General features: G+C 39.4%; 1 protein-coding gene across 1 annotated transcript; it reads left to right on the top strand.

Moving 5' to 3' along the window:
* The first annotated feature begins 2,822 nt into the window (after positions 1-2,822).
* GLRX3 (glutaredoxin 3) lies at positions 2,823-19,178 on the top strand. Its single transcript, XM_009697845.1, has 9 exons — positions 2,823-2,900; positions 3,538-3,739; positions 10,873-11,045; positions 11,140-11,201; positions 13,962-14,019; positions 15,919-15,971; positions 17,233-17,272; positions 17,355-17,447; positions 18,903-19,178. Exons 2-9 carry the CDS (start codon positions 3,700-3,702, stop codon positions 18,951-18,953), a joined length of 570 nt encoding a protein of 189 aa, XP_009696147.1. The 5' UTR covers positions 2,823-2,900; positions 3,538-3,699; the 3' UTR covers positions 18,954-19,178.
* Positions 19,179-25,359: the final 6,181 nt, after the last annotated feature.

Genomic DNA, 25,359 nt, shown 5'->3' on the forward strand with positions numbered 1-25,359 from the left:
CTGGGGGCTGCGGGGCTGAACCTCTCACAGACTCTCACTCCTCTCTCCAGCTGCTGTTGTACAGCAGTTTTCTTTTCCCCTTCTGAACTCTGTGCTCCCTGAGGTGCTACCCCATGGCTGCTGGGCTGGGCCTTGGCCAGCAGTGGGTCCATCTTGGGGCCCAACGGTGTTGGCTCCGTCTTGGAGCCGGTTTGCGTTGGCTCCGTCGGACACGGGGGAAGCTTCTGGCAGCTTCTCACAGAAGCCACCCCGGTAGCCCCCTCGCTACCCAAACCTTGCCATGCAAACCCAGTACACCATGATGTTATTGGTTAGCTAAATAGATCTCAGAATTCATAGAGATTTCCTGTCTGATACTAAAGATGAACAGTAATTTTCATGAAGTTTAAAAGAAGGTAAATTTAAGTCTGTGCAACATTGTCACTCGAAGATGACTGTCGTGTAGTGCTGGATGATGTAAACACAAATGAGATGCTTTATTTTTGTGAGATCATCCGCACATCCTAGTAAGAGAACCAGCGTGGAGGGAGAAATGAATGCACTTCATCAACATGCTGTTTGTTTTAAAACAACTTTCTCTTGTTAATGAGACACTTCTGTGATTATGAGGGCAGGGAGTAACGGAGCAGCCAGCTGTGTGTATTTTAATTTGATTTCTTACAGCCTTTAGGTTTTGTGTTTTTTTTAATGATTCCTCTCTCAGTTGGTGTTTCTCTCTGTAAAACAGAAGGACAGAACTATTTTAATGGTAGTATTTTATTACTCAGAGCTTCAAAAGACTAATTTTCAACATTTTGGAAATTCAAGATGCTTAAATTTATAGAGAGTTGCTATAGCTTTTAGTAGGCCCAATAAAGTTTGAAAACTCAGTTGCATCTTTATAAATAATATAATATATGAATATGAATAATAACTTTTATTATTCAGCTGTAATTTATTTTTTAATAACAAGGTTCCAAAGTGATCAAGTGGTGCAAAAGTAAGATAATGGCACCTCCTTCCCCCCAACCCCTCCTCCCAACATTACTGGCATAATTGTTTAGAGAAAATAAGCCACTGAAAGACTTGGATGAATTTTCTTGATATATATTGTTTTGTGGGAGGGCTCCTCGTGGGGAATATATTTGATTTTTGGAAGTTCTTTGTGGGATTTTGGTCTGTATTACAGAATAACCAGTCTGCCTCCTAATTGGCAAGAACCTGTTAACTCATCAGATGGTTACAGGTGACTGACCAAGAGTAGTGTACTGCCTTGCAAATCAGAAACCGTTACATTCTAGGATAGAACTAAGTAATAATGAAATGAACTTCAAAACTGTCAGTAAATCTTGAAGTCTTTCTGAATGTAATTTCTCATTTTAGTTGTTGCATAACCTAACTCTTAAGATCCTTGGCTTGGTTAAAATGAAAGTGTGTCTATATCCAGAAACAGTTAGAAACAATGTTTTGGAAAGTTGTACCAATAAGAGCAAGTTACTGAAATACAAAATTAAATCTGTTCTGTATGTGTGAACCTCACCAGAGTGGAACGTAAGTATCCAGGTAGGTAGGAGATTCTACTGGAAAAGAGAATTAATATTATAGGTAGAAGTCACTTAATCATTTGCCACTTGAAAGAGAAGAGATATTTGGAATCTGTTTACAGCTTTCAGTTTATAGCTTTAGCTTCTCAGTTGATCGTGTTGGAGCATTGATTTACAGAAATAGAGGTGAAGCTTGGGCTCAGTTTTGACTTATTCTGCTGGTTGCTTCTGTATTTAGTGCGTTCATTAAGAGCCTATGTAGTTGGAGCAAATCAAAACATGCTGTAATAGTAAAATATTCAGAGGTTCCCTACGTTTCAGTTAATAGTGAGAACAATCACAGTATTTTCTAAAATATGTAAGGGTGGAGGGGGGCAAGCAGGAGAAAACTGTTAAGTAGTTCTCTCGATGCTTGTTCATTCACTGTATGGTTTGTGGAATAAGAATTTGAAAGGCTTTTTCTCCTGTACACTGAATTGCAGGTTTCTGTTTGAAACATTTAGATCTATTGCCTCTTTTTTAACCATAAACTTTGCAGTTGTTAACAGAGCTAGTGTCTTAAACAGCCTTGTACTAGATCTTCTGTCACTCAAGTAAGCTTTTAGCCTGTGCACAGAAAATTACAAATTTGAGTTGTTAAAAGGTATGTTTTCTTGTCAAATTACTACATTACACAATTTCAAGGTACGTGTTTGAATGCTGAATGAAATTAGAACCAATAAGCTCAACAAGCTGGTCACTGAATACTCAATAGCCTTGCAGGAGTTAAAAATAAAATTTAGTAGACATCAATAGCTTATTGAAGAAACACTCCTTTTTTCTTCATAATTTGCAGAAGGCTGCAAATGTCAGTCATGATGTACTGCCCCTTGAAATTAGTCAATAGAGCAAACAGCAAGAATTGCTGTGGGCAGAAAATAAGCACTGTAATCATGACATAACTGGGGTCAATGATTTATGGATTTCAATATAGTAGTAGCTGCATATGATTGAAAATTTACTAGGTCACTAGTGCACCAAAAATTTTATTCGCAGCCTCTGGACATCTTTTGAAATGTGCAATGAAATAAAAACCTCTGAACCTGTTTTGACACTGTGTAGGCTCAGTGGATGACATGCCAACCCAGTGAGTCTCATTTAAATGCAAATGTGTCACAAACTTCTGCATCAAATCCTTTTTAAATGTATAAAATGCCTAGAAGAACATTCTAGACAGGATTGACATCCACAGTAAAACTTTAAAGAAGATTATGAAAACAATCTTTTTCTCTGTTTTTGTTTTGTTTTTTGTTTTTTTTTCAGCTGGAAGCTGAAGCTGTGCCTGAGGTATCTGAAAAATATGGAATTAGTTCTGTTCCAACATTCTTATTCTTTAAGGTAAGAGGAAATGGATTTAAGATATAAAATGGATTCCACGTGGACTTGTAATATGTATAAGTTTTTTAATACTACTACCAGAAGAGCAGAACCTTAAGAACCTTCTCAGCAAAGAAACACTATGTTAGGTCTATCCAGTGGAACCTAAAAAACTAGATAGGAATGGTTCTTACACTTTATATGTAATGTTTCAGAGCTTCCTTAATTGCTTTGGCATTCTTGCATAGTTTTTATTTTGGTTGCTGTATCTTGTATTGGATCAAAAATTTTTCAGTAATGTTTCCTTGTCTGGCTATAGTTCTACAACATGGCAAAAACCTAGGTAAGTTATCTTTTGGTAGAAATGACAAGTCTGTCGTCTGTCTGTGACAAGACAGGTCACGTTTGCCTGTGATAATAAAATTCAAAACATTTTCCTTAATAAATTTTTCCTATAGCAAATTTGCTAGCATTAACAGGAGCCAGCCAACAAAATGGTATGAGTCTTGGAACTAAAGACTGGCTAAAAAAATCAATACACTAATCCACCCTGCATCTGAAAATCTATACTTTATATGGTAGATTTACTATTTTTTTTATTACAGAACAAATTCTGAATTTAATTCTTTGACACGAGGCTGTGTTTCGGTTTCCTTAGAATTCTCAGAAAGTTGACAGATTAGATGGTGCACATGCTCCAGAGCTGACCAAAAAAGTGCAGCGCCACACGTCCAGCAGTTCCGTTTCTACTGGCTCTAATGACGGTGCAAAAGAAGATCTTAATGTGCGTCTAAAGAAGCTCATCAATGCTGCCCCTTGCATGCTCTTTATGAAGGGGTCTCCAAAAGAACCTCGCTGTGGTAAGGATTTTCTGAAGTTCGTGTTTGACGTGATAGCACTCGCTTTGGGCTAGTTGTCAGATTTACTCAGTTGTGGGGAGATACATCCTGACAGTGTCTTGTACACCTAGAAACATTAATGAAAATATTTTCATATTGCTTGTGTGTAGCTACAGAGTTACAATTCCCTTGGTTAAATTTTGGAAATGTAATTGCAGAGAATAGGAGCTTTCTAAGGAATATGTGATGTGCAATTCTGTCCTTGAACTAGGACACTTTTCCGGAGGCAGCTCAGTGTTTATTCATGGCGTATTTTGGGCATCAAGTTACACACATTGAAAATGTAAAATAGTCTGAAGATAATATTTCAATTCAAGGAATAACAAGAATTGACTAACATCTGGGATCACTGTTGCCATTTGCAAAAAGAAAACGAAACTATCCTAGCCGGTAAAATTGAAAGACTGGTAGCATGTGTTTCTGCTGCAGTGGAAATGCCTTTTCTTAAACCTAGTTCTCTTAACTCTTGCTCACTGTTTAGAGTGCTTGTTCCTAACTAACTTGAAGTGTTGATCTATATGGAAAGCAAATGAACAAATGTTAAAAGGCAAAATTTTCAAGTACTGTGAAGCTGGTATTCTGCTCACACAGTCTCAAGGAGCTGCATTGCAGAACTGATCTTGTAGGGCCTTCTGTGGTGAGCTGCAGGAGGTAAACAGAAAAGTGGCGCTGGTGTAGGATGGGGATTGCTTGACCAAACAGCACTCTTGGCAGCTCTTGTTTGGTTCGGTGTAGCTCTGAGGGCATCGTTTTGGCAATTAACAACACAATACTTTCCAGGTCGTCTCCTTTGAGCGTAGTCCTGGCCTGCCTTTGTTGAAGTTTATCTTCAATTGTCAGTCTGCTTCTAACTTGCCAATCTTTTTCTACTGATACCTTACAAAAGCGAACATTTAGCTGCCAGGTTCTGTGCTGTTTTTTCATATATGCTTGTTCCCCAAGGCCCATATTCCATCTTGGAAAAAAAACAAGGAGCAAAATGCAGCGTGGAAAAACAACCATTCCTCTTCTCCAGAACTTCACTTGGAATGGGAAAACTGAAAGTGACTTATTCTGGGGACGGTGGCAATAAGATATGATTATAAAAATCTAAAACTGAGGGGAGGGAAAGGCAATGGCTCAAAAAGTTGCGTTGGCTTCTTTTACCTCCTTTCTCTCCCCAACTTGATCTACAGATCAAATGTTGAAATTTTGACAGTTACTTCTGTGCGATAGCTGACACTGAGATGGCTAAGATTGGATTCCTTTGCTAAGCAAACGTGTATGCTGTGGGGCAGATCATATCAACTGCATTACTGGGCCAAAGAGATGAAGGAATTGTGAAACAGAACAGGAGAATAAGAAAAGAATTAGCAATAGCTAACTCCTTGCAGCCAAGCTCCTGAAGGAGGGCCTGTGGTGACATTTATGGAACCAATGCAGGAATAAGTGCTCAAAAAGTTAAATTGTCATGCAAAACCTCAGTTATTTGTGTCTAAAAACAAATAATGAAAATGCTTGTTTTGTGCATCTGTGCATGAATTACGGTAGCATGCACAGGCTTGAAAGATTCCACATAAGTGTTTCTATATCATGGCAGAGGTGCATGTGAACTAAATGTGTTTAAAACACTTTGAGGAGGGAAATGAGAACTCGTGGAACTATTCTTTTTGACCCCGTTCTGGTAAGGGCTTAGCACGTGCAGCCTAGAGACAGAGCAGTGCTTCTCATGTCTGATCAGGAGTCCATGAGTGCTTAGTTAGAACTGCTATATTCACATAATTGCCAAATGTCCTTGTGGTGTGTGTGCACTGCTAATGTTTCAGCTGTGGAAGATCACACCATGGTTTTAAGTATTGAATTCAGTTAGCAGTTTCAAGTTCAGACATCCCCATGTAGCTGCTGCTTCTGCCTTCAATTGGCATGTGTCCAGGAAGTTTCCAAAAGAAACTGGGTGGAGAGCTGTGTAAAGGAAAAACGGATGAAATAATATAAAAGGACCTAAAAGAAACTGATTTTACATGTTCTGTCCATTTATCTTAATCTGGAAGGGTCCAAATCGTCACATCACCATGGGGAAAGGGAAGGCTACGGATATGGAACTCACTGATTTGGCAAAGTGAGAATAATGCAGATTGGTGATACATGACTTGCCAAACAGCCTTTGCTGTTTTGCATTGTATCTGTGAAGGCATTCTATTACAGGAGAGCTATTTGTGTCATTCTATATAGCTCTAGTTATTGAAATCAAGGATTTGGGTCCGTAGAGTAAATAAGTCTTTTCATTAACTTCAGGTGGTTTTGGGTCCAGACCGGTGCTTGAGAAATGAGGGAGCTGACCAGAGCGGTACAGTGGTGAAGCTGCCGGGTGGGCCTGTCTGGATTGCGTTACAAAGAGCAGCTTTGGACTGATAGAGTGTGTGTTGGGCAGGAAAGGAAAGCATTCTGTCTGTCAAGCGCTGTTAATTGGGGGGAGTTGAGTATAGTGCGTGCTGTCCTTTTCAAGAAGGAAGGCTTATATATAAAAGTCATGAAACAGTATTTGAAAGAGAAGTAGTGGTTAAAGCATATGTCAGACACATGTGTCAGGCTGGGCCAGGCACTGTAAAGTGTCATCCTGCCCTGGCAGAGCGAGAGGAGTCTTGCGAATCAGGCCAGGCTACTTCAGGTTGATGAAGCCCTTGCTTATGGCTGTCGTGCAGCTTTTCTTATTGCCTCTGCCCTCTGTACCTAAGTGTACTTTCATCTGCTTTTAAAATATTTGCATGCCATTTTACAATCTGCTTTTTTGGATGCTGTTGTAAAAGGGTTATAGAAATATGAGGGGAAGTGCAAGATCCTATATATACTGAGGTTTCCCATACTGTTTTGGGCTTCTACTGTGTTGATAGTCTGCACACTTTATTTTTCTTTTCCCCTTTCTAATTTCAAGGCTGCTGTTTCATTTCAATGCACTAATAGGTCCCAGAATCACTTCAGTAGAAATAGTTTCAGAAATAGCCACAGATCTCAGAACTTTCACGTTCATTGTGCTGTTGTGTATTACCTTGGGATTCTAGCAGTTTGTGTGTAGGCGTTTGCTCCTATGAAGAGCTGATGGAAGTTCCATCTGTTTATGTATAGATAATTCTGTATTTGTGTTATGTAACGATATGGTTATAAGTGTGTATGAAAGTTATATCTCATCATAGGAATTTATGGATAATTTTGTAGGAATGGAAGTTTTGGCTTATTCTGAAGTAGTCTCATGAAGTCTATCTGTATGTAATAGAGCACTGCTCTGATGAGCTCCTAATATTTATGAGTGCATTTGGGGTGTCTACAGTTTAGGTTATCCAGATGTGCGTGCTTTAAGTTTAACTGCGTTGGATGACGCTACTGTTGGTGAACCTGCTGTGCTTGTGCTGTGAGTTGTTTGGCGGGTGGGTGGCAAGCTGTAAGAGTAGAGCGTGGTTCTTGCAGTGTCCGCGGCGAGCTCAGAGGTGGTGTGCCGGCAGTGGTGGGTCTCCTCTGAACTGCTTACATGCCCAGGTTCTGCGGTACGCCCGAGTCGGCCGCTGCATCAGCGTCGTCGGTTGATGGCACAGGCACACGATTTCTCCTCTGGATTTCTGTGGGTGTTCAGTAGAGAGCTGGCTTTCTAAAGGGCATTGAGCAGAATGCTAGGCAGATTTTAAAGTTATGTAGAGAAAAGACCTTTTACTCTTTCTCATGTGTTTCAGTTTTTGATGGGAGAGAATTGTGAGGCCTACAAAACAGCCTACAAAAAACACAAACCAAAAAAGACGTTGAGGCATCAGGGTTAAGGATAGTTAGATACTTCATCATAAACTCAATATGGAAAGTGACTTAAGGATATAACACAGGTTCATTTGCATGTCTTAATATGGTAAAGTAGATATTTCTTCAAGCTTTCAGTTCTTACAGTTGATCCCTGGTACCCCATGAAAAGTGCACAGGAGGTACTTACCTAAATAGAGGCATGTATTAAAATTGGAAGTATTAAAATGTAGTGCAACATGTGAAGTCATCTAAACTTACAGCTCTCAATTTTGCAGTTAAATACCGTGCTTGCTTTAGTCTGCTGTGATACTTTGCAGCAGTAGTTGGGAGATGTTAGTAAGTTGGGTGCGTTAAACTTCCTAGAATAGACAAAACCTTTTTCAAGGTGAAGGTAATTTAACATTTTGTCAAAGATGATATGGATCTGTTACAACAGTAGTAGGAGTAATAAAAATAGAATTAACTAAAAGGAGCCGTGCTTGTTTAAAGGTGAAGATATTTTTGAATGATACCTATTTTGATACAAGTAATAGACTTGCATTTGAATCTTCAGTGCAGTTGGCAAGTAGAGGGAACCCTGTCCAGCAGTGTGCTTTGGGATCTTGTAGTTCATAATTTCTTCACTGGAAAAGCCAGCTAAGCATAGTGTAAAGTAAGGTTTGTCCCCTCTGCTGTGTGTTTACTGGCAGTTGGATGTGGTTGCTACGTACGTTGTATTATTTCAGCGAATTCTTTTGGACTGTGATAGTATTTATTTATTTGCTTCATCAATACTGTAACTTATTTAGGTTTTTTTTTCATTGCTGTAGAATTTGGAGTGGCATTTGTGATCATCTAGATAACCACTTAAAACATTTTATTAGCAGTTTAATTATTCCTTGTAATGCACGTATGGCATTTCTTCAGAAATTCGACCTAAATCTTTTGCTACGAAAGTAGAGCTGTTGTGGCACTTTATCCCTAAGCATAACACTTCCAGGCTGCTACCATAACCCTTCAAAATGAAACACGACCAATCAATCTTTCTAGTTTGCATGTAATTGCCTACAGCTAAAATAAGGCTTTTTTTTCTTCCCCAGTTCCTTACAGTAGAAATGAGTTAATATATTGGCGATGGAGTAACTATCAGCAATCAGCCTTTAGCTGTTTACTAATGAACTCCCAGATGTATGAAAAATTTCAGAATCTGTGTTTTACTTCAGGCTGTACATGAACTTAACACTTCAGTTGTAGAAAGAAAAGCAACTTAGATGCTATACATATAAATACTGCTACTTCATATCTCAATAAATTGCAGATCATGAAAACTGCAGAAAGCTGCAGTAAAAATCCATATTTCAAAAACTAATAGGTGGTCTTGCAAGCTGAAATCAAAGGTTATTCTTCTATGGCACTTTGATTCTTTTTCCCATTTAAAGCTTCTTTATTTTTTTTATTCCTTTATTAAAGCCTTTAAGCGTTGTCTCTCCTTTTTTTTTTTTTTAATATTTCTATAGAAGTTTTCATTTGTTTGCACAGCATTTGTTGGAATTCTTTGAGGGCAGGATTTGCAATTGGTAGGATTGCAAGGGCATTTGAATCCAAACCAGAAAGAGTTGGCAAAGATATAAAACACACATTATTATCACATTGATTTATGGACAAATTCTCATGCATCCTTTTTGCAAACCATGTGATAGTGTTGTCTAGGAGGCTTCTGCTTCCTTAGAAGGGATGTGCACGCAAGCGACAGTGGCAGGTGTTGAAATACTTTAGGATAAAGACCACGTGTTAGAAATGAAGCAGAATTCTAAAATCTTTCAATGTGTTGCAGTGTATTTAGCATTTTTTTCCCCAGTTAGCCTAATTTTCATAGCAGAGCAAATAGATTGTGGAGGAACAGTGGAGTTGTGAATCAAGATTTGATCACCAGTCCTAAAGATCAAGTTGTTGGCTTCCTTGTGTTGTAAAGTGCAGCAGACGTCTTCTCACCTGTTTTCTTACGGAGTAAATGTCTGCAGTAGACTGTGAATCATCCAGTAGGCTGATGTCTTCTCTGGAGGACTCTGGGTGCTTCTGGGTCAATGGAAGTGTTCAGTGGATGAAGATGACTTTGGGTCTAAGGCTTCCTTTCTTTCAGGTTACTCCAGAAAGAATGAACTTGTTGACATAAAGGGTACAGCCTAGGTGTGGGTGCTGTGTATGTGGGTGTTTTGGTTTTTAAAGTGATTTTGAAGAGTTTCTGTAGAGACTGATGATTTAAAAAACAATTTATCTTCTAAAAAAAAAATATCCATTTAATGTTTCACTTTAATGAGAATGGTGAATTTAAAATAGAGTAGAAGGAGAATTGTTCAAAAGTGAAATTTTATGTGTGTTCCCGCTAGTGTAAGATATAGCTGATTATAGATTGTAAATTCTGTAATACTAACATTTTCATATGTACAACTTTTTACAAATAATATGCTGATTTTCTTAGGAAAAAGATACTTAGTTACAGAAGGGAGAAACTTTTCTTTTCAGGTTGGCCATATAATAAACTTAAAAAATCTGGATGTTTACATTGTAATATTCAATGCTTAATATCCTGCTGAGAGTGCATTGTCAGAGTAGAACATAATGAAGATCTGTCATAAGGGAAAACAGAACATGGTGTGAAAGTGTCACAAGTACTCATGTGAACATAAAGAGTTTTGAAAAATAAAAAGGAATCTGCCTTTTATTGTGAAGTAGGAAAGGATGTGCTCTTAGAGCAAAAGTGGTAGAAAACATTATAAAAGCCAAGTTTCTAAGTTAAACTAGTGACGCAGTAGTGGGTTTAAATCCTGGTTTTCACTTTGTGTGTCAACTTCATCTGCATTTGGTGTAGGAGTAGTTCAGTAGTAGCTGGAGGAAGAAATTTCAGGAGTAGAGAAAGTGATGTGCAATTAGAGGAGTGAAAAGAAGGCTACTTAAGATGCTGTTATGGTCATTTGGAAGCTTTTATTTTTTGTGAATGCTCAGTGAGGAAGAGCTGGAAAAGACAGAATAAGGGAATGCGATTAACTGTTGTTCCCACATACAATTACAGCAGAGATGCTTGTATGAAGGTTACTTACTGTGTAGCTCTCTAAATAGAGAAGCACCAGATTTACCAAGCTTACCATATACTTTGGTTTTGTAATCCCAGTAATAAATGTTTTTTTGCCCCTTTGTAATATTTGAGAATATTGATTAAGCAAAGAATAACACACTAGAGCTGTTTTGAACTTAGTATCTAGAAGAATTTGCATTTTTTAGATGAATATGGTTTAGTATAGACATGGGAACATTTTGTTTAAAATTATATGTAATTCCTCTTTTTGTGTTTGCAGGTTTCAGCAAACAAATGGTGGAGATTCTGAACAAACATGGTATTTCGTTTAGCAGTTTTGATATTTTTTCTGATGAAGAAGTTCGTCAGGGGCTGAAAACATATTCTAATTGGCCAACTTACCCGCAGTTGTATGTAGCTGGAGAGCTTATAGGTGGACTTGATATCGTCAAGGTTAGAAACCGAGAAATTCTTAATCTTGTTAGTTGTCAGAAACATGTTCTTCTTGCTTTTTACATCTGATTTTCCTTCTCCCCAATCTCCCTAGGAACTTGAGGCATCTGGAGAACTGGACACAGTCTGTCCGAAGACACAGAAGTTGGAGGACAGGTGTGATGTATTATGTCATACTTTAAGGATGTCTACTTTTGAGGTTTCTTGTGTGTTCATTTATATAGGGGAACCCCCTATATAAATTCCTGTTCTTTGACTTTGTTAGAAATGTGTCAAGATTTTCTTTAAACAACTGCAGGAGTTCTGTAATTAATATGTTCTGTTTTCTACACAATAAGCACCACTTAATATAAAGCTATACTATTATAGATGTACTGAGCTATACTATTGTAGATGTACTAAGCTATACTGTTGGAATAGGCTTATTGTATTTGTAGTTTGTTAATTTTTAATTATATCAGGAATATATAGATTCCTCCTTGTCTCTTTTTTAAGAATTTGTTCTTCAAAGATAACTGGGAAAATCATCTTTTAAACATTAGTAGCTATTGTTAGCTTCATTTGGCATAGACTTCATAACTATGATGTCACTGGAGAAAATATCTAGGCTTGTCTCCTCATTTTTTGTGATTACTCATGTCCTTCAGCTCCTGTTTTCTTTCACCTTGGCAACATGAATATATGCTGCAGCAAGAGGAAGTGTGTTGCTTCCTGAATCAGATGTCATATCTAGAAACCAATTTGTCCTCCTTTAACCTTTCCATTTGAAGATTTGCTCTTGTTTGAAATTCTGACATGCCCCAGGCAGTCAAGCTCCAGATATCTGATGAGTCATTCTGTTTGAGAAGTTGCTAGTAGACGTGGCTTTTTTTTTTCTAGTTTTTATGTGAATAGTGCCGTTAAGAAATGCAAAGAGGGCCTGGTTTGCCAAGAAGGTGGCCTGTACCTTGAAGACAAATATGTTAGCATAGATTCCCTCTTGCTCTCTGAGGATGGTAGAGCAAGTCTTACTTAGAGTGCCCTAGATGTGAATGGTTCTGTTTTTTTTGCCTTCTCAACGCGGTGGAGAAATAATTTAATGCAAGCCATTTCAATATGGTGATAAAGTGTACTTACTTTTACAGCTGTGTATTTATTAATTTCTTTTTCATTTGTTCTGTGGCTGAGGTTTACCTTTTGTTACCCTAGTAGGGTAACTTGTAAATTGTTTCACCAGGGCCACAAAAAAACAATCACTACCTTTTGCAGTTTGAGATTAAATTGTAGGTAAAGATGAGATTGTCTCAGTATGGCCTTTGAAAAACTTATTTTAGAAAGTTTCCTTTAGTTTCTTCCTTCCTTTTGGCAAACTTGCATAAGTTGCAAGTTTAATGAATTTATATGTAGTTTTTTGCTTTGCTTAATCTTTTGGGGGAAAGAAGGTAACGGGAAATGTCCTTTGCTTACCTAGTGTGATTCAATAGATTAAAATTATTGATATAGCTATACGGCTTTCTAAAGCAGCATCTTTTGAACACGTGTACCAATTTTTTATCAATTTTACCAAATTTTGATGTAGAAAGGACCTGAAGGAAAACTGGCTGAAAATTCACCAGACAAGTCACAAGTAGCTTCTTGTTGCCAGCTTGTTCTTCATCTTTTAGTAGGTGTTCATTTCTTGGGTTAACATGTGACATTTAGCTGAGGTCTGTCTTCTGTTTTCTGGTGACAACTGGGAAGTTCTTTTTCCATGACACAGATTATTCGTTGTAGCTAACCTCATACTTTACTTCTGAGGAACTGACATCTCTTTCAATCTATATTCATTCTGTCAGTCACTTGTAAGAAAAATCCTATGAGGTAGTTATTCAAACATGTGAAGACTTAATAAAATAAAGGAATATCAGTAGTAGAATCTATTTAATGCTAAATTATGTTCCTTCACTCAATGTTTGATCTCTTCCCATCAGTTGACTGCATCTTCTTCACTTGAAAATACCCTTGAAAATGGACTCTGGAAATCAGCTTGGTTTCACGAAACAGATCTGGCAGCTGGGGAACCAGCTCAGATTACTGTAGCTCACGCTTGCTGTAGCTATTAGTTTTCCTGTTGCTTTTTAACCTAGACAACACTTGGTTGGAAAAATTGTTTTGAGGTTTACGTGTGCAAAGGCTGTAGGTCACCAACAAAGCTTCATTTAGTTTTAGTTTGCAAAGACCCTGGATTCTCCAGTCTAGATTCTTTTTGTATTGTGCGAGTCATGCAAAGTGACCTTTTACAGCAAACGATCACCTGTTAGGCATTTCATAGAGGGTAGTTTGCCCTTAGCAGGAAGCTGTTGGACAGGAGTCTTTTTTCACCAGTTGTCATAGAAAGCCTTTCCTAAAAGGAGAGGGAGAGAAGGGGAATGCCTGAGGGTTGTGTTGGTAGACCAGAAGTGGACAGGGCACAATGGGGCAAAACAGACCTATTCCTGAATTTCAGTTGTGGTTAGTCCTTAGTCCATAAGTCTATAGATCTGACTGGCGGACAATAGGTATGGCTCTTACTCTGCAAAAGTTATTTTCACATGGAGAAAGAGAAATGCCAAGTATTACATTCAGTGTGGGAGAAAGCAATATGTCACTCAGTGTAGACATTGTAATTAAAATACCCTAAAAGGGTGTTTCTCCTTAAACTTATTGCTGCTTGGCAGTTAGAGGTCAATCTAGAAAAGTAAATTGTTGCTCTAAAAGTAACAGGACCGTTCAAATTCATTCACTAGGGTTACTGTAAGCAATTTAAATTAATAGAGTTGCTTATAATAATGCTTTAAATGCATTTGGTAAAGCTGTAAGTTACTATCTTTCCACTTTTACACTTTGTTTTCCTATTGAAACAAAACTTGGAATAATAACCGAGCTGTTTTATGTCTGTCTTTTTCCTGGTTTCTGTAGGCTTAAAGTCTTGATAAACAAAGCTCCTGTGATGCTTTTTATGAAAGGAAGCAAACAGGTAAGATTAAATATACTTTATTCTGCAACACTTAAACAGCTTTTTAAACAGTGACAATTACCTTTTTTTTCCTCTGCTTTCCTTGCTTAATGAAAATTAATGGTGCTGGGAAGTTAGTTATTTGTCTTTTTATTTGGTGCTTCTGTAAGCCGTAGAAGAGCAGTCCCTATTTTACCTGTTGGATATGTATTGCTAAAATGCTGATAGCTGTGTTACAGTAAAATCAGGGAATTTGGTGCCGTGCAGTGACATCTGCCAATTGATCTACAATTCAGGAATGAATGGAGGAACTGCGCATGTCCTTTTGGTCTTAGTTATTGATTGTCTTTGCAGATAACGGATTTTCTTCCGATGTTCTGAGTGCTTGCCCCGATAGCTGTCGTACTTGAGGCATACACTTTGAATGCTACCCAAAACTTTATCTCTGGATGCATGTTTCTTGACATTTCCCTCTGTTGACCTAATTGAATTGGGTGTCCTAGCCTTTTAAATTTCTCTGACTTTATTATGCTTTCACAACTGCATTTGAAAAAAACCCAAACCTGCTAGATGCTTTTAAGGCTAAAGTATAATGCCACATACCATAAATGATCCACACTTCTTCTCACATGCATGGAATGGTCTATGCCTGGTGTCTTTAAGCTTCACTTAATTATCTTGCTCACTGAAATAGAGATAGTGACTAAATCAGACAACTGCTAACAGTTAGGATTAAAATAATAACAAATGACTGTGAAATGGAAGGTCAGCCTATTGCTTTGTGTTGTGTACTCAAACAAAGTAACCAGAGGATAAATTACTCCCTTTTGAACAGCAAGGCACTGCAAATCTTCCCGTCAGAATTACTTGAATGGTACCTAACTCAGACTTTTCATTGGAGTGGTGTACCCTAAAAAATAATTTGTATTTAGTAATTGCATATTATGAGAGTCATTTATATGGTATTTTTTAAAGGGATACAGAGGTAGGGGACTGAGCTCGTTCATGTGACTTGTCTTTCCATTTCACTTTCTCATTTGTTCCCTGAGCCTTCTCTTTGTGTTAACAGCAGATACTTTTAAGAGTGTTACAGGCTATTTTACTAGACCATTTCCTAGCCACTGAAACCCTGTGGGTTATGCTGACTCACTGAAACAGTGCTGATGAGGTAGTTGGGCTTAGGACTTCTAAACAGGTGCACTTCTGTCTCCTTTAAAACCTGTGTCTTGCCTACAGAAAGCAAGAGTTTGGGCAGGTTGCTTAACAGGTTTTGATTTTGCTTGAGCTACCGGTGGAGCGGGATCACCAATAAGAAGGGATAGTCTGGATTAAATATTCAGTGTCTAAAAAAAGGATGGGTGTTCTATGTCCTTCCTGTCCATAGGAAGAGTTTACAGTAGATACTTTCAATTATTAATTTCAGTTGGGAGTTGCTGTACATGCAACCTATTTATCAGTTGACCATAGGTTGCTACTCTCTCCAGAATGAAAAGTAAAAGGTGGCGTATGTCTCAAAATAAAACGTCTGTTTTACAAATACGTATAAGGCATTTACACCCATCCTGCCTATAGCTTTGACTTTTTAACATTCAGAAAATAATCAAGCCTAACTAGTTTTCAAGATAGTATTGCCAAACCTGGAAAACAGATTCACCTTGTGTCATTTCACACCATGGCTGTGGAAGGTATTTAAAATACTTAATGTTTTCGTTTATTTCAGCAGAGTACATAAAGAGACATTCAATACAGTTTAAAGTTCAAAGAACATGAAGAATGAAAAAGGGATTAGCAGTATTGCTCACCCAGTAAGGTCATCACTAGCAGTAAATTGGTAATAGCTTTAGTGTAGCTTGAGGACTTCGAATTTTGTGGATTAAATATAGCAGATACATGTTTTAACATGTGTGTTTTGCATTCTAGATGGCAAAATGTGGATTCAGCAAGCAAATTATAGAAATCATAAATAATACTGGGTATGTAAATGTGTGTGGGTTTTTTTTACTTTAATTTGGGAAGCCAGTTCTGTTTTAAAAACTACATTTTGTGAATAAAGAGTTTGGAAAATATTAGTGGAGGACTTCCCCAAACGTAATTTTCTTTGTTTAAGAGTATTTTAAAGTGACTTTATGTAAAAACCTGTAGTGTAAATCACTACTACACTCATTTGATACCAAGTCAAATGTGGTGTGTCAGATATTACGCTGCTTTAGCACTACATAGTGATTGTCTTGCTTGGATTAAGGAGTTTATTGCAACAGTGAATTTTTTCCTTTTTTTGCTTACTTTTTTTTAGTGATTGTTGACATGAAAGAAATCCCCTCTGATAAGCAGCTCGTCTTAGGTCACTCTTGATCCGTTTCCTTAATCTCAGAGCCTGTCATGTTACCTAGCCCCAGTTTTCCTCTTCAAAGCCATCCTTTCTGTAGTGAGAGAGATTAGTATCACCTTCCTTTGAATAACCTCCTGTTTCATTTGTACTGCTAGTTAGAGGTTAAGCATTTGCATTGCTTACTAGATGTTAGAATGAGCTTTTTGAGATAATAGATAACTAGATATCAGTATACAACTCGGAAATAAGTAGCAGTTACTCAAATTATTGTTCCTTGTCACTGAGCTAGTCCGCTTGCAGGAACCTATGTACTCGCTGGTTATTGAAGAGTGCCAGTTCTTAGAATACTAGGAATTGCATACCAAAACTCATACATGAATCAACCAGAAATCGAACTTACACAGATGTTTTGTTTTTGTGTTTTTACGCGAGTAGTGTATGAAGATGTTGAAATAGCTGCAGCTGGTTGATTCCTTAAATTTTTGTGTTTTTATGCGAGTAGTGTATGAAGATGGTGAAATAGCTGCAGCTGGTTGATTCCTTAATAAAAACCTCCAAAGTATATATATGTGTGTGTGGTGTCGGTTGGTTGGTTTGTTTTTGAAGCTAATAGTGAACAGAATTACTTTGAACACATTTTGACCAATTAGAGCCTAAGCTACACAGCTGAATTTTTTAGTGTGCTATGCTGTCATCTGTGCATTGTAAGGATTTTGCCATGAAACCAGACATTTTTTTACATTACAGTTCTACGTGCATAAGGCGTTGACTTCTTTCCTCCTATTACCTGTTAATTCAGAGTGATTTGGAAGCTAACTTGTAAATGTACCCATTTTTAATTTTTGAGGGTCTTACTGCAAAACTCCACAGTAGATGATTTTGTGTTTGTTTTTTTTTTTCCCTAGCGTTGATTATGAGACTTTTGACATACTGGAAGATGAAGAGGTAATTAAACTTCTCCATGATTGAGGATTTAATTGTTGCTTTTACTAAAGCTGAAGCTTGCATTTAAGATTGTTTTTCTTAGGTGCGGCAAGGATTAAAAACCTATTCAAACTGGCCAACGTATCCTCAATTATATGTGAAAGGTGAACTTGTTGGTGGACTGGATATTGTTAAGGTAGGAATGGGAGAATCTTGTTTGAGATGTAAATTGACTGTTTGTTTGAAACTGTAGAAATATTTTCTGCCCATAACATACAGAAATTCCCGTGTAGCGGCCCTAGATCTTGAAACCGAATGACTTGGTTGCGTTTACCGTGACTTCTATTAGCTCAACGTGTGGTTGAAAGGAGCTCTAAATCTCTAGCATTCTCATATGCCAAGATTTAGCAGTGAAATGTATTTTCTTGACAGCAGTCAGTTACTGTTACTGTAAAGACCATTTTTACCCTGCGGGTGCATTTTTACAGGTTTCTCTTCCTAGTTTTACTTCTGACATTGCTTTTCTCAAATAAGGTGGGCAAGACATTTTTTTCCTAGCAAATAGTCTCATTCCTGGAAGAAAGTAAGGTTTATTGTAGTTGTTTGAACAGACCCTGAAGCAACAAAAATAGATCTGCATCCGTTACTGTGGTTTTTGATTTTCGTAACAGAGCAGGCACAGTGTTCTAAACCCCAAATACTCTTGAGCCCATTCTTGTCTGAATGTTTTATAGCCAATTCCTCAGACATTGTAACTCCTGGGAAGATATAATCAATAAATCTCATTTAGTTCTAAAAATACTGGTATTACTTAAATTATATAGATTACTTTAATTTTATTTATTTAACAAGTGTGTGGGTTATTTCGGTGATCGGTAAGTATAGTCTTGGGCATTGCGGAGATGCTGCAAAATACTTCTCACTGGTATTTAAATGTAATTTGTCTGTTTGCATCGTTGGACTCTGTTCAGTTCACACTGACTTACTTGTGTGGGTAGATGAATGTTGTCAGACTTTTCAAATGCATTTCGTAATATAGTATAATATGTAATAAAATTGAGACAATTATTTCTCTTGAGATGTGGGAGAAGAATATATACTCCACAACATGTTATTTTAAAGCTATTTTCTAGTGTTATTTAGCTCTTTAGTAAGTTAACAGCCTTACAATTGGAATTAAATCATCAAGATAATACGGGCAAGCAACTCTTACAAATCTCTTGATGTCTTGTTTGTTTTAATGTGTGGTAGTAACAAAATTAGGAATGGATGGTCACTTTTTCTTTTTGCAGGAGGCATTTTGGATGTTGTAAAATTTTGTGTATGCCTAAAATATATCTTGAATCACATGTAGAAGGAGATATAACAGGTGATTTACCTGGTAAAGCTGATAACAACCAATTCTTTTGAAGGTGTACCTCTTCACTAGATAAGTTTCCCCTCTGACTAAATAGACCCAGACCAGAATGTAAATCCAGCATCATGAACTTCAGTGGCTGGGCCAGGAGGGACCTCTAGTGGGGTCATCGAGTGCATTCCCTTAACAGCCAGGGAATGGATTTCCTTGTCCGTAAACTCTCCCTGTTGGAATCTTGTTAGCATAATCACAAACTGTACATGGAGAATAACTGCTGTGTATGTTTCTTTACAGGAACTAAAGGAAAGTGGTGAACTGTTGCCTATTCTGAAGGGAGAAAATTAATGGAAAAGGACATCAATGGAAACAGAAATACTTTAAACAGTTATTCATTTATAGATTATATTGGAGCAATATACAACTTAGCCCTGTGGAATGGATCAGGAGTAAAGACAGGCGGCTTATGTACTCTATGTAATTCACAAGACTGTGCTAGGTATGAAAATGTGTTTCCGCTGAAGATACAAAAATGTCAAGATCTTCAAGTTCAATTAAAATATAATGCTAAAGAACTTTGGATTTATTACACTCTTTGTGTGCATTCATTGCATCTAGATGTTTAAGAATTGAGCAATGACACCCATGTCCATTGCAGTACTATATGGGACTAAATTGCATCTTTGTTTTTGGGCTGAGCTCTCATTAGGAGAATATTAATGGGTATACCTTTGTGGTATGGAGCGTAATAATTTTCTGTTTCTGTTAATAATTGGTTTCATGTCTAGTAAGCGAGAAAAATACTATTGAAACCTTAATCCAGTGCACCACTAGGAGGTTGTTATTAATGAGTTTCAGCTGTATGCTATGCATCTTCATTATCTAAGTAGGTACAGTAATTGTTAATTTCAGATGTTCAACCTATTTTAACATAGGTTTTTGGACATAGTTAAATTACGGTGGAAATGAGCCAGTAAACATGGTGATTAGGCCAGTCTTTAGGTGTATCGTCAGTGTTCCTTGAGTTAGATGGAAAGGTTTACTTTCTGGGCTATGAGTTTGGCAATTTAAATCATCATGTTAATATATGAATCGTTCACTTCTGTATTCAGAGGATTTAATTTGTTTTTAATCCTTCTTTCAATACCCGTAATGCTCTGAAATATAATGGGCTCAAATAATGGGCTGACCATCAAACCAGCTACAGTACAGGTGTACTTGCAAAGTATGTGCGGGAGGATATTTATCTTCAAGAGAAACATTTTTTGCTTTCAGGTCTTTTGAGTTCTTGGCATCTGTGCTGAGCCTAATGAGGTTTTTATTTTGGAAGCTGTTTTTGTGTCTGTGAAATACTGAAATACTTCTGGTTAATTACGTATACACTGCTGTGTGTGACAGCAGCATCAGCTGCTGCTGACTTCTAGCTGTGACATACTGGTTTAAACTCTTTGGAGCGCATTGGCTGTACACAGTAAAGAGAACAAGGGCATCATATTCTTGGAGAGGTCTAGAACCTGAAGAGCAGCAAGCCCGCGTTATGAAACCCAGAAAATGAAGCACTGGTGAGCAGAAAAGTGCCTGAACCTCACCAGTACTGTGTTTTAAGCAGAGAGGTATTGCTGAAAGCCTTTTCCTTGCTGATTTTTGTGTTGGTTGTCCCTGCGGAGAAACACCTGTGTCTACTTGAGATTCACGGCCAGAAACTCTTCTGAGGAGCTGCTTCCTTGTTAGGAGGGGTCAGGACTGAATGCGTGCTCTTCAAAATCTTCCTGGAAGAAGAGATGCCTGATGTGTTAGGTGGCGTGAAGTTTTAGGCAGCAGCTGAGAAGTCAGGTTTTGGAAGCAAGTTTGGGGCTTCATTGCTTAAATTCTAAATATAATTTAAGTATACTGGAACCTGAAGCAAGACTGTTACTGGACTTAGTCCCAAACGGGTAAAGGTTGACTGCAGAGAACATCATACTTATACGTGTTACAGAATTCTTAAAGTGATTGATATTTAATTCAATCCAAGTATTAATTTTCTATGAATAATTTTAGTAATTACTATAAAATAGTATATGTGATAACTTTAAAACCAATTTTAATCACTGTGAAAAATCTTGTCCCTCTCATGAAAACAAGCCTTAATTAATGTCTCAAAGTGAATTGCAAATGCATCCAGGCAGTTGGCAGTAGTAATTGTAACCTACTTAATTTTAAAAGAAATTATACCAAAAAGTAACATCCCTGTGGTCAAATTAGGAGTTAGAAGCTTTAATTAAAACAAGACTAAATACAAAATGCTATTTCTTCTGCAATAGTTTTCCTGCAAAATTCACTAAAGTGGAATTTAACTACTTGAGGTTTATAGAATGCTGCTAACATATCTATAGAAGTATAATGGATCGCTAGTGAGTAACAGTTGTTTATCTGACAATGTATATATTCCATATACTCATATATATATATATTCCATATACTCTTAAACTCCACATACTGTGCTACACTTCTTAGACCAATACGGACTTTGTTCTTGAGGTGAAACTCCTGTGCTGCTGTTCAGATTTGGTGACTGTTCTCTTAACTTTCTGTGGTGCGCAACTGAGGGTCTCCAGCTTTGGTATTTAGCAACATTTGGTATATTTAGTACTGCTCCTTTTGTCAGAATTCATTGTAAACCAACTCTGTATAATTTAATAGGGCAATTTGGTGTTTCTTTGGACAAAACCAGCCTTTCTGGAAACAAACACTTTTAAAAGTGGTTTGGTTGAGGAGCGCTTTTCTAACCCGCTGTGGCTGGGTTGGGAGTGCTTGGGGGTTGCAGCGTGGCCCTCTCCGGATCGGCGTGTTTTTGACGAGGCAACCGGGATGTCAGCCTCCAGCAGTTCAGTGGTGTGAATGGGGCGTCAGAGCTGAATTTCACGTTGGTGCTGTTAAAATGCTTTTGAAAGTGGCATATTTCTGCACAGGGCTTGCCCTGCTGTGTGATGTAGGGACACCCCTGCGGCTGTGTAATTTAAGTGTTTGTATGGAGTACGTATATGGGCTTTACTGTCCAGTAGCTGTAATTTTGGTGAGGTTAGTTTGTGTCTAAGCTCCGAGCTGCCTTGGCAGCTGGAGGGATGTGTGGGTGGAGGCTGCCTCTCCGTGGCAGGAGAGCGAAGGCTGTGCTAGCGCGGCTGGCCGGCCGGCCCTCCGGGCTCTGCATGGGAGAGCCGGGAAAAGCACCCTCAGAAACAATTTCTGCCATATGGCCAAAAGATTAATTCAAGGGACTGCTGGGGAGCGTGGCTTGTACACGGCTGCTCCCTGGCAGGGATAACTCTCGCCCTTCTGTAGGAGTGAATACAGGATCCCTCTGCCTCTGGAATAGGCTGCTGCTACTGAGGGTGGAGGGAAGAAAAGCTTTGGCTTTACGTAGGCTGGAAGAGACAGTGGGTATGTAGTTTATCAGCACCTGTAATGAGGTGAAGATGAGGTGGATTAATGCACTGAGGGGTAAGAAATGCTGGTGGAAGTGAACGTGGTTGATACCTGTAACCAGTGTAGGTGCTGATTCTTGTTTCAGCTTTCCACATGCATGTTCACTCACACACAGACACACTGCCTTCTGCAAATGCATTTCTTGGTACTCTTCCCAAAGTCACTCCTACCTACCAATAGAAAAACGCAGATTTACTTCCTGAGCTGTTTTTCTGTAAATTACAATGATTTGGGAAATGTGTTGGTAAATGGTGTTCCCGGACCTCTGAAGTTGAAGGTGGGGAGGCCTGGGGTGCTGTGCTGGAAAACATCCAAGGAAAAACGTGTTTTGCACAGAAGGGGAAAAAGGCACTGAAGTGTCGGAGCCACAGTCCTCCAGGTGAAGAGGTAAGTGAGGGCTGGAGCTTTTGTGGCTGCTAAAGATGGCATGTTACTTTTTACCCATGGAAAAGTATTTGACATCAGGGTTTGGGTGCAATTAATATAACTTATATTCTACTTGTTTGTATCTTTCTTTTGGTTTCTTTTTCTTGCTTGTCCCAAGATTTCAGTTAGATTCTTTTTTCCCTGTACTTTAATATTAGGGTATAAGGAAAAAAACAGTTAACCATGAGGATAGTCAAAAGGGGAACAGGTTGCCTTGAGTGGTTGGAGAGCTCTGTCCTCGGAGCGAAATTCAGGACTCAACTAGATTAAACTCAGAGAAACCGCTTTTAGCAACAGGTTGGACGTGATGACACGCGGAGGTCTGTCCCAACCTGCTTTTCTGTGAGGCAGTAGTGAAGTGTTAGTGAGTAGTGCAGAACAGCACCGACGGCTCCCTTCGAGTGGCCGAAATGAGAGTCCTGCTGCAGGGACGAACTGCTGTGTGGTGTTAGCTATAGTGATTAACTTTGTCTGACAGATAGCTGCCACCCCCGGCACCTCCGCTGTGCTTGAATAAGAAATACTTCCAAAACACTATGAAGTATTCCATTTTTTAAAGGCAAGTGCCATATAGTTGAGATCGGTAATGTATCATTTTTAAATTAAAAATTAATCTGGCAATGTGTGAACATTGATTAAAGGCTTCTGATAGTCCAAGGAGAAATTTGATGCAGTTAACAATTTTTAGTTAGGGGAGTATTTAATGGAAAGTAATCAGAGAGACACAGTGTTTCATTTCATACTAGTGAGGTGGAAGTGGAGGAAAGCAGTGACTTGATTTTTTTATTTTCTTTGAGTTGCAGTTCCAGGCAGCTGATTCAGGTGAGACTGTTCAAAGGACAGTCAGTGAACATGGGTTCAAACAGCCTGGTTTTGGCTCATGCCTGACCATGACTTCCCTTGTCGTGACGCAAGCGTATTCGGCTGTGCTGCGGCACAAGGAAGGAGCGTGGTAGTGACTTTTGTCCAGCTTCGTTCAGGGGAAGTCACTGTCTTCCTTTTCTCCTGGCCACATTTATCTGCTCTGTCTTGATGTGTGTGGTCAGGGGGGGCAGGGTCCCTTTCCAAGCTAGGGAAACACTTGGAAGTGGGCTAACAAAGTTAAGGAGAGAAGAGACAGAGATGTCGGTACAGTCCTTACCTCCTCCTTCATAGGAAAACTTACACAGAATTATGGAATGGTTTGGTTGGAAGGGACCTTAAAGCCCACCCAGGTCCAAGCCCCCTGCCCTGGGCAGGGACACCTCCCACCAGACCAGGTTGCTCGCAGCCCCGTCCAACCTGGCCTTGAACACTCCCAGGGATGGGGCGTCATCTCTGGGCAGTTAACATCCCACTGTTAATTCAGGGTCTGTAAGTCCATCTGCCATGTCATGCTTCCTTTTCTCTGCCATCGTGTAGTTGTGAGCTCTGTGAGTGTGAAGTTTTTCCCCCCGTACAGTTTATGCCCCGTCATACCTGCAGCCGTACCACTATATCCTCTGGCCTTACTGCTTGTATACAGAAGTGTTTAAAAACGTGAGTAAAGGGATTCCCCGCGGGCAGTGCAGGAAGGGCAGACCTGTCCTTTCTGCGTGTGCTGAAGACCCTGGGTGTAACGGGGCCGAAGTGAGCGTGCTTTGGTGGGACTCCAAACACCAACCAAGCTTCTAGCTTCCTCAAACCTAGACAGGGAGGGATGCCATCCAGCTTCTGAAATTCTGCCTTGGCTTACGAAAAGCCATACTGGCAGTGTCCCCGCATGTCGGGTCCCACCAGGCAGTGTCCTGGTGAGGGCTGTCTAGGTGCCCAGGGCCTCGGCGTGCCTCATGGGTTCAGGTGGGCTCCTGGGCCTTGGCACACGCGGCCCAGATGCAGAACAAGGTTTGGGTGGGGTTTTGGGTGAGCTCTGGTCGTGGTAACCTCAGGGGAAAGCGAGGTGTGAGAGAGGTGGGGGCATCGCTGTCGCTCTGATCCCAGGTGAGCGAAGGCTGGTAGGACGCGGTTCGTGGTTCATCAGGGCAGATAGGCAGGTTGCTGTGCTCCATAGCCTTCTCCTCTCAAAATGCTTCTCCCGCTGACCCGTTTCTCCTCTTATTTCCTATCATAAATTGAAATCTGCTTAAGGTTCGGTCTTCCTTAGAAGGTGTAAAGGGAGAGGGAAGGATGGATTACAGACTGTCGCAGCCTTTCCTCTCCAAGTCTACGAAGGCGTCCTGTAAAAGTGGAATAAGAAGGCGCAGCCCGAGTTCACGAGGTGAAAGGTCGTGGGTTGACCGGTTCTAACTGGGGAGGGTCTCCTGCATGAAAGAAAACATGTTTCCAAGGGAAGATGCCTCCTCCGTGGGCTGGGGGGGCTGCCGGCACTGGAGGGTTGGTTTGTCATCCATCCCCTTTGCCCCGGTGCTGCTGTGTCCCTCCGAGATGCAGGAACTTCTGCAGGCACTAGATAGCTTCTTGAGATGAATTTTCAAAAAAACCACAAACTTTTGCCTCTCCCAAGTTATTTCGTTGAACATAGGCTGTGGTAGTACAGTGCCTTTCCTTGCCAGCGCCGTGCCTAGTTTAGAATTACTTTGCGCTATTATTTTTTTCTCACTGGTCGAGATTTACCTTGAAAACAAAATCTTTAGAAGCAACGGCCGCACGCTGCTGGTTTTGTGACCTGGAGGAGAGGGTGCCCCTTCACTCAGCACGTTCCTCTGCAGCGTAATCCTTTGGGGGTGAACATTTAAAACTAATAAACCAGTGAACAGCTCAGCGTAATTCAGACATCGCTGGGCTCCCTCGGCGCTCCGCGGGGAAAGCCGCCGCGTCCGTGAACCTTTACGCTTGGATGCAAACGCTGGGCAGCCTGGTCAGTACGGCGAAAAGCACGGGCTTC

The sequence above is a fragment of the Cariama cristata genome, unplaced genomic scaffold (genome assembly GCF_000690535.1).
Source record: "Cariama cristata isolate BGI_N322 unplaced genomic scaffold, ASM69053v1 scaffold17293, whole genome shotgun sequence".
NCBI classification, from domain to species: Eukaryota; Metazoa; Chordata; class Aves; order Cariamiformes; family Cariamidae; genus Cariama; species Cariama cristata.

What these genes read in the sequence shown, in the direction of transcription:
- GLRX3 (XM_009697845.1), top strand. Translation starts at nt 3,700, where the DNA reads ATGCTCTTTATGAAGGGGTCTCCAAAAGAACCTCGCTGTG. An exon ending in TCCAAAAGAACCTCGCTGTG is followed by an intron (nt 3,740 to 10,872) that starts GTAAGGATTTTC and finishes TTGTGTTTGCAG; the next exon opens with GTTTCAGCAAACAAATGGTG. An exon ending in ACATACTGGAAGATGAAGAG is followed by an intron (nt 17,273 to 17,354) that starts GTAATTAAACTT and finishes TGTTTTTCTTAG; the next exon opens with GTGCGGCAAGGATTAAAAAC.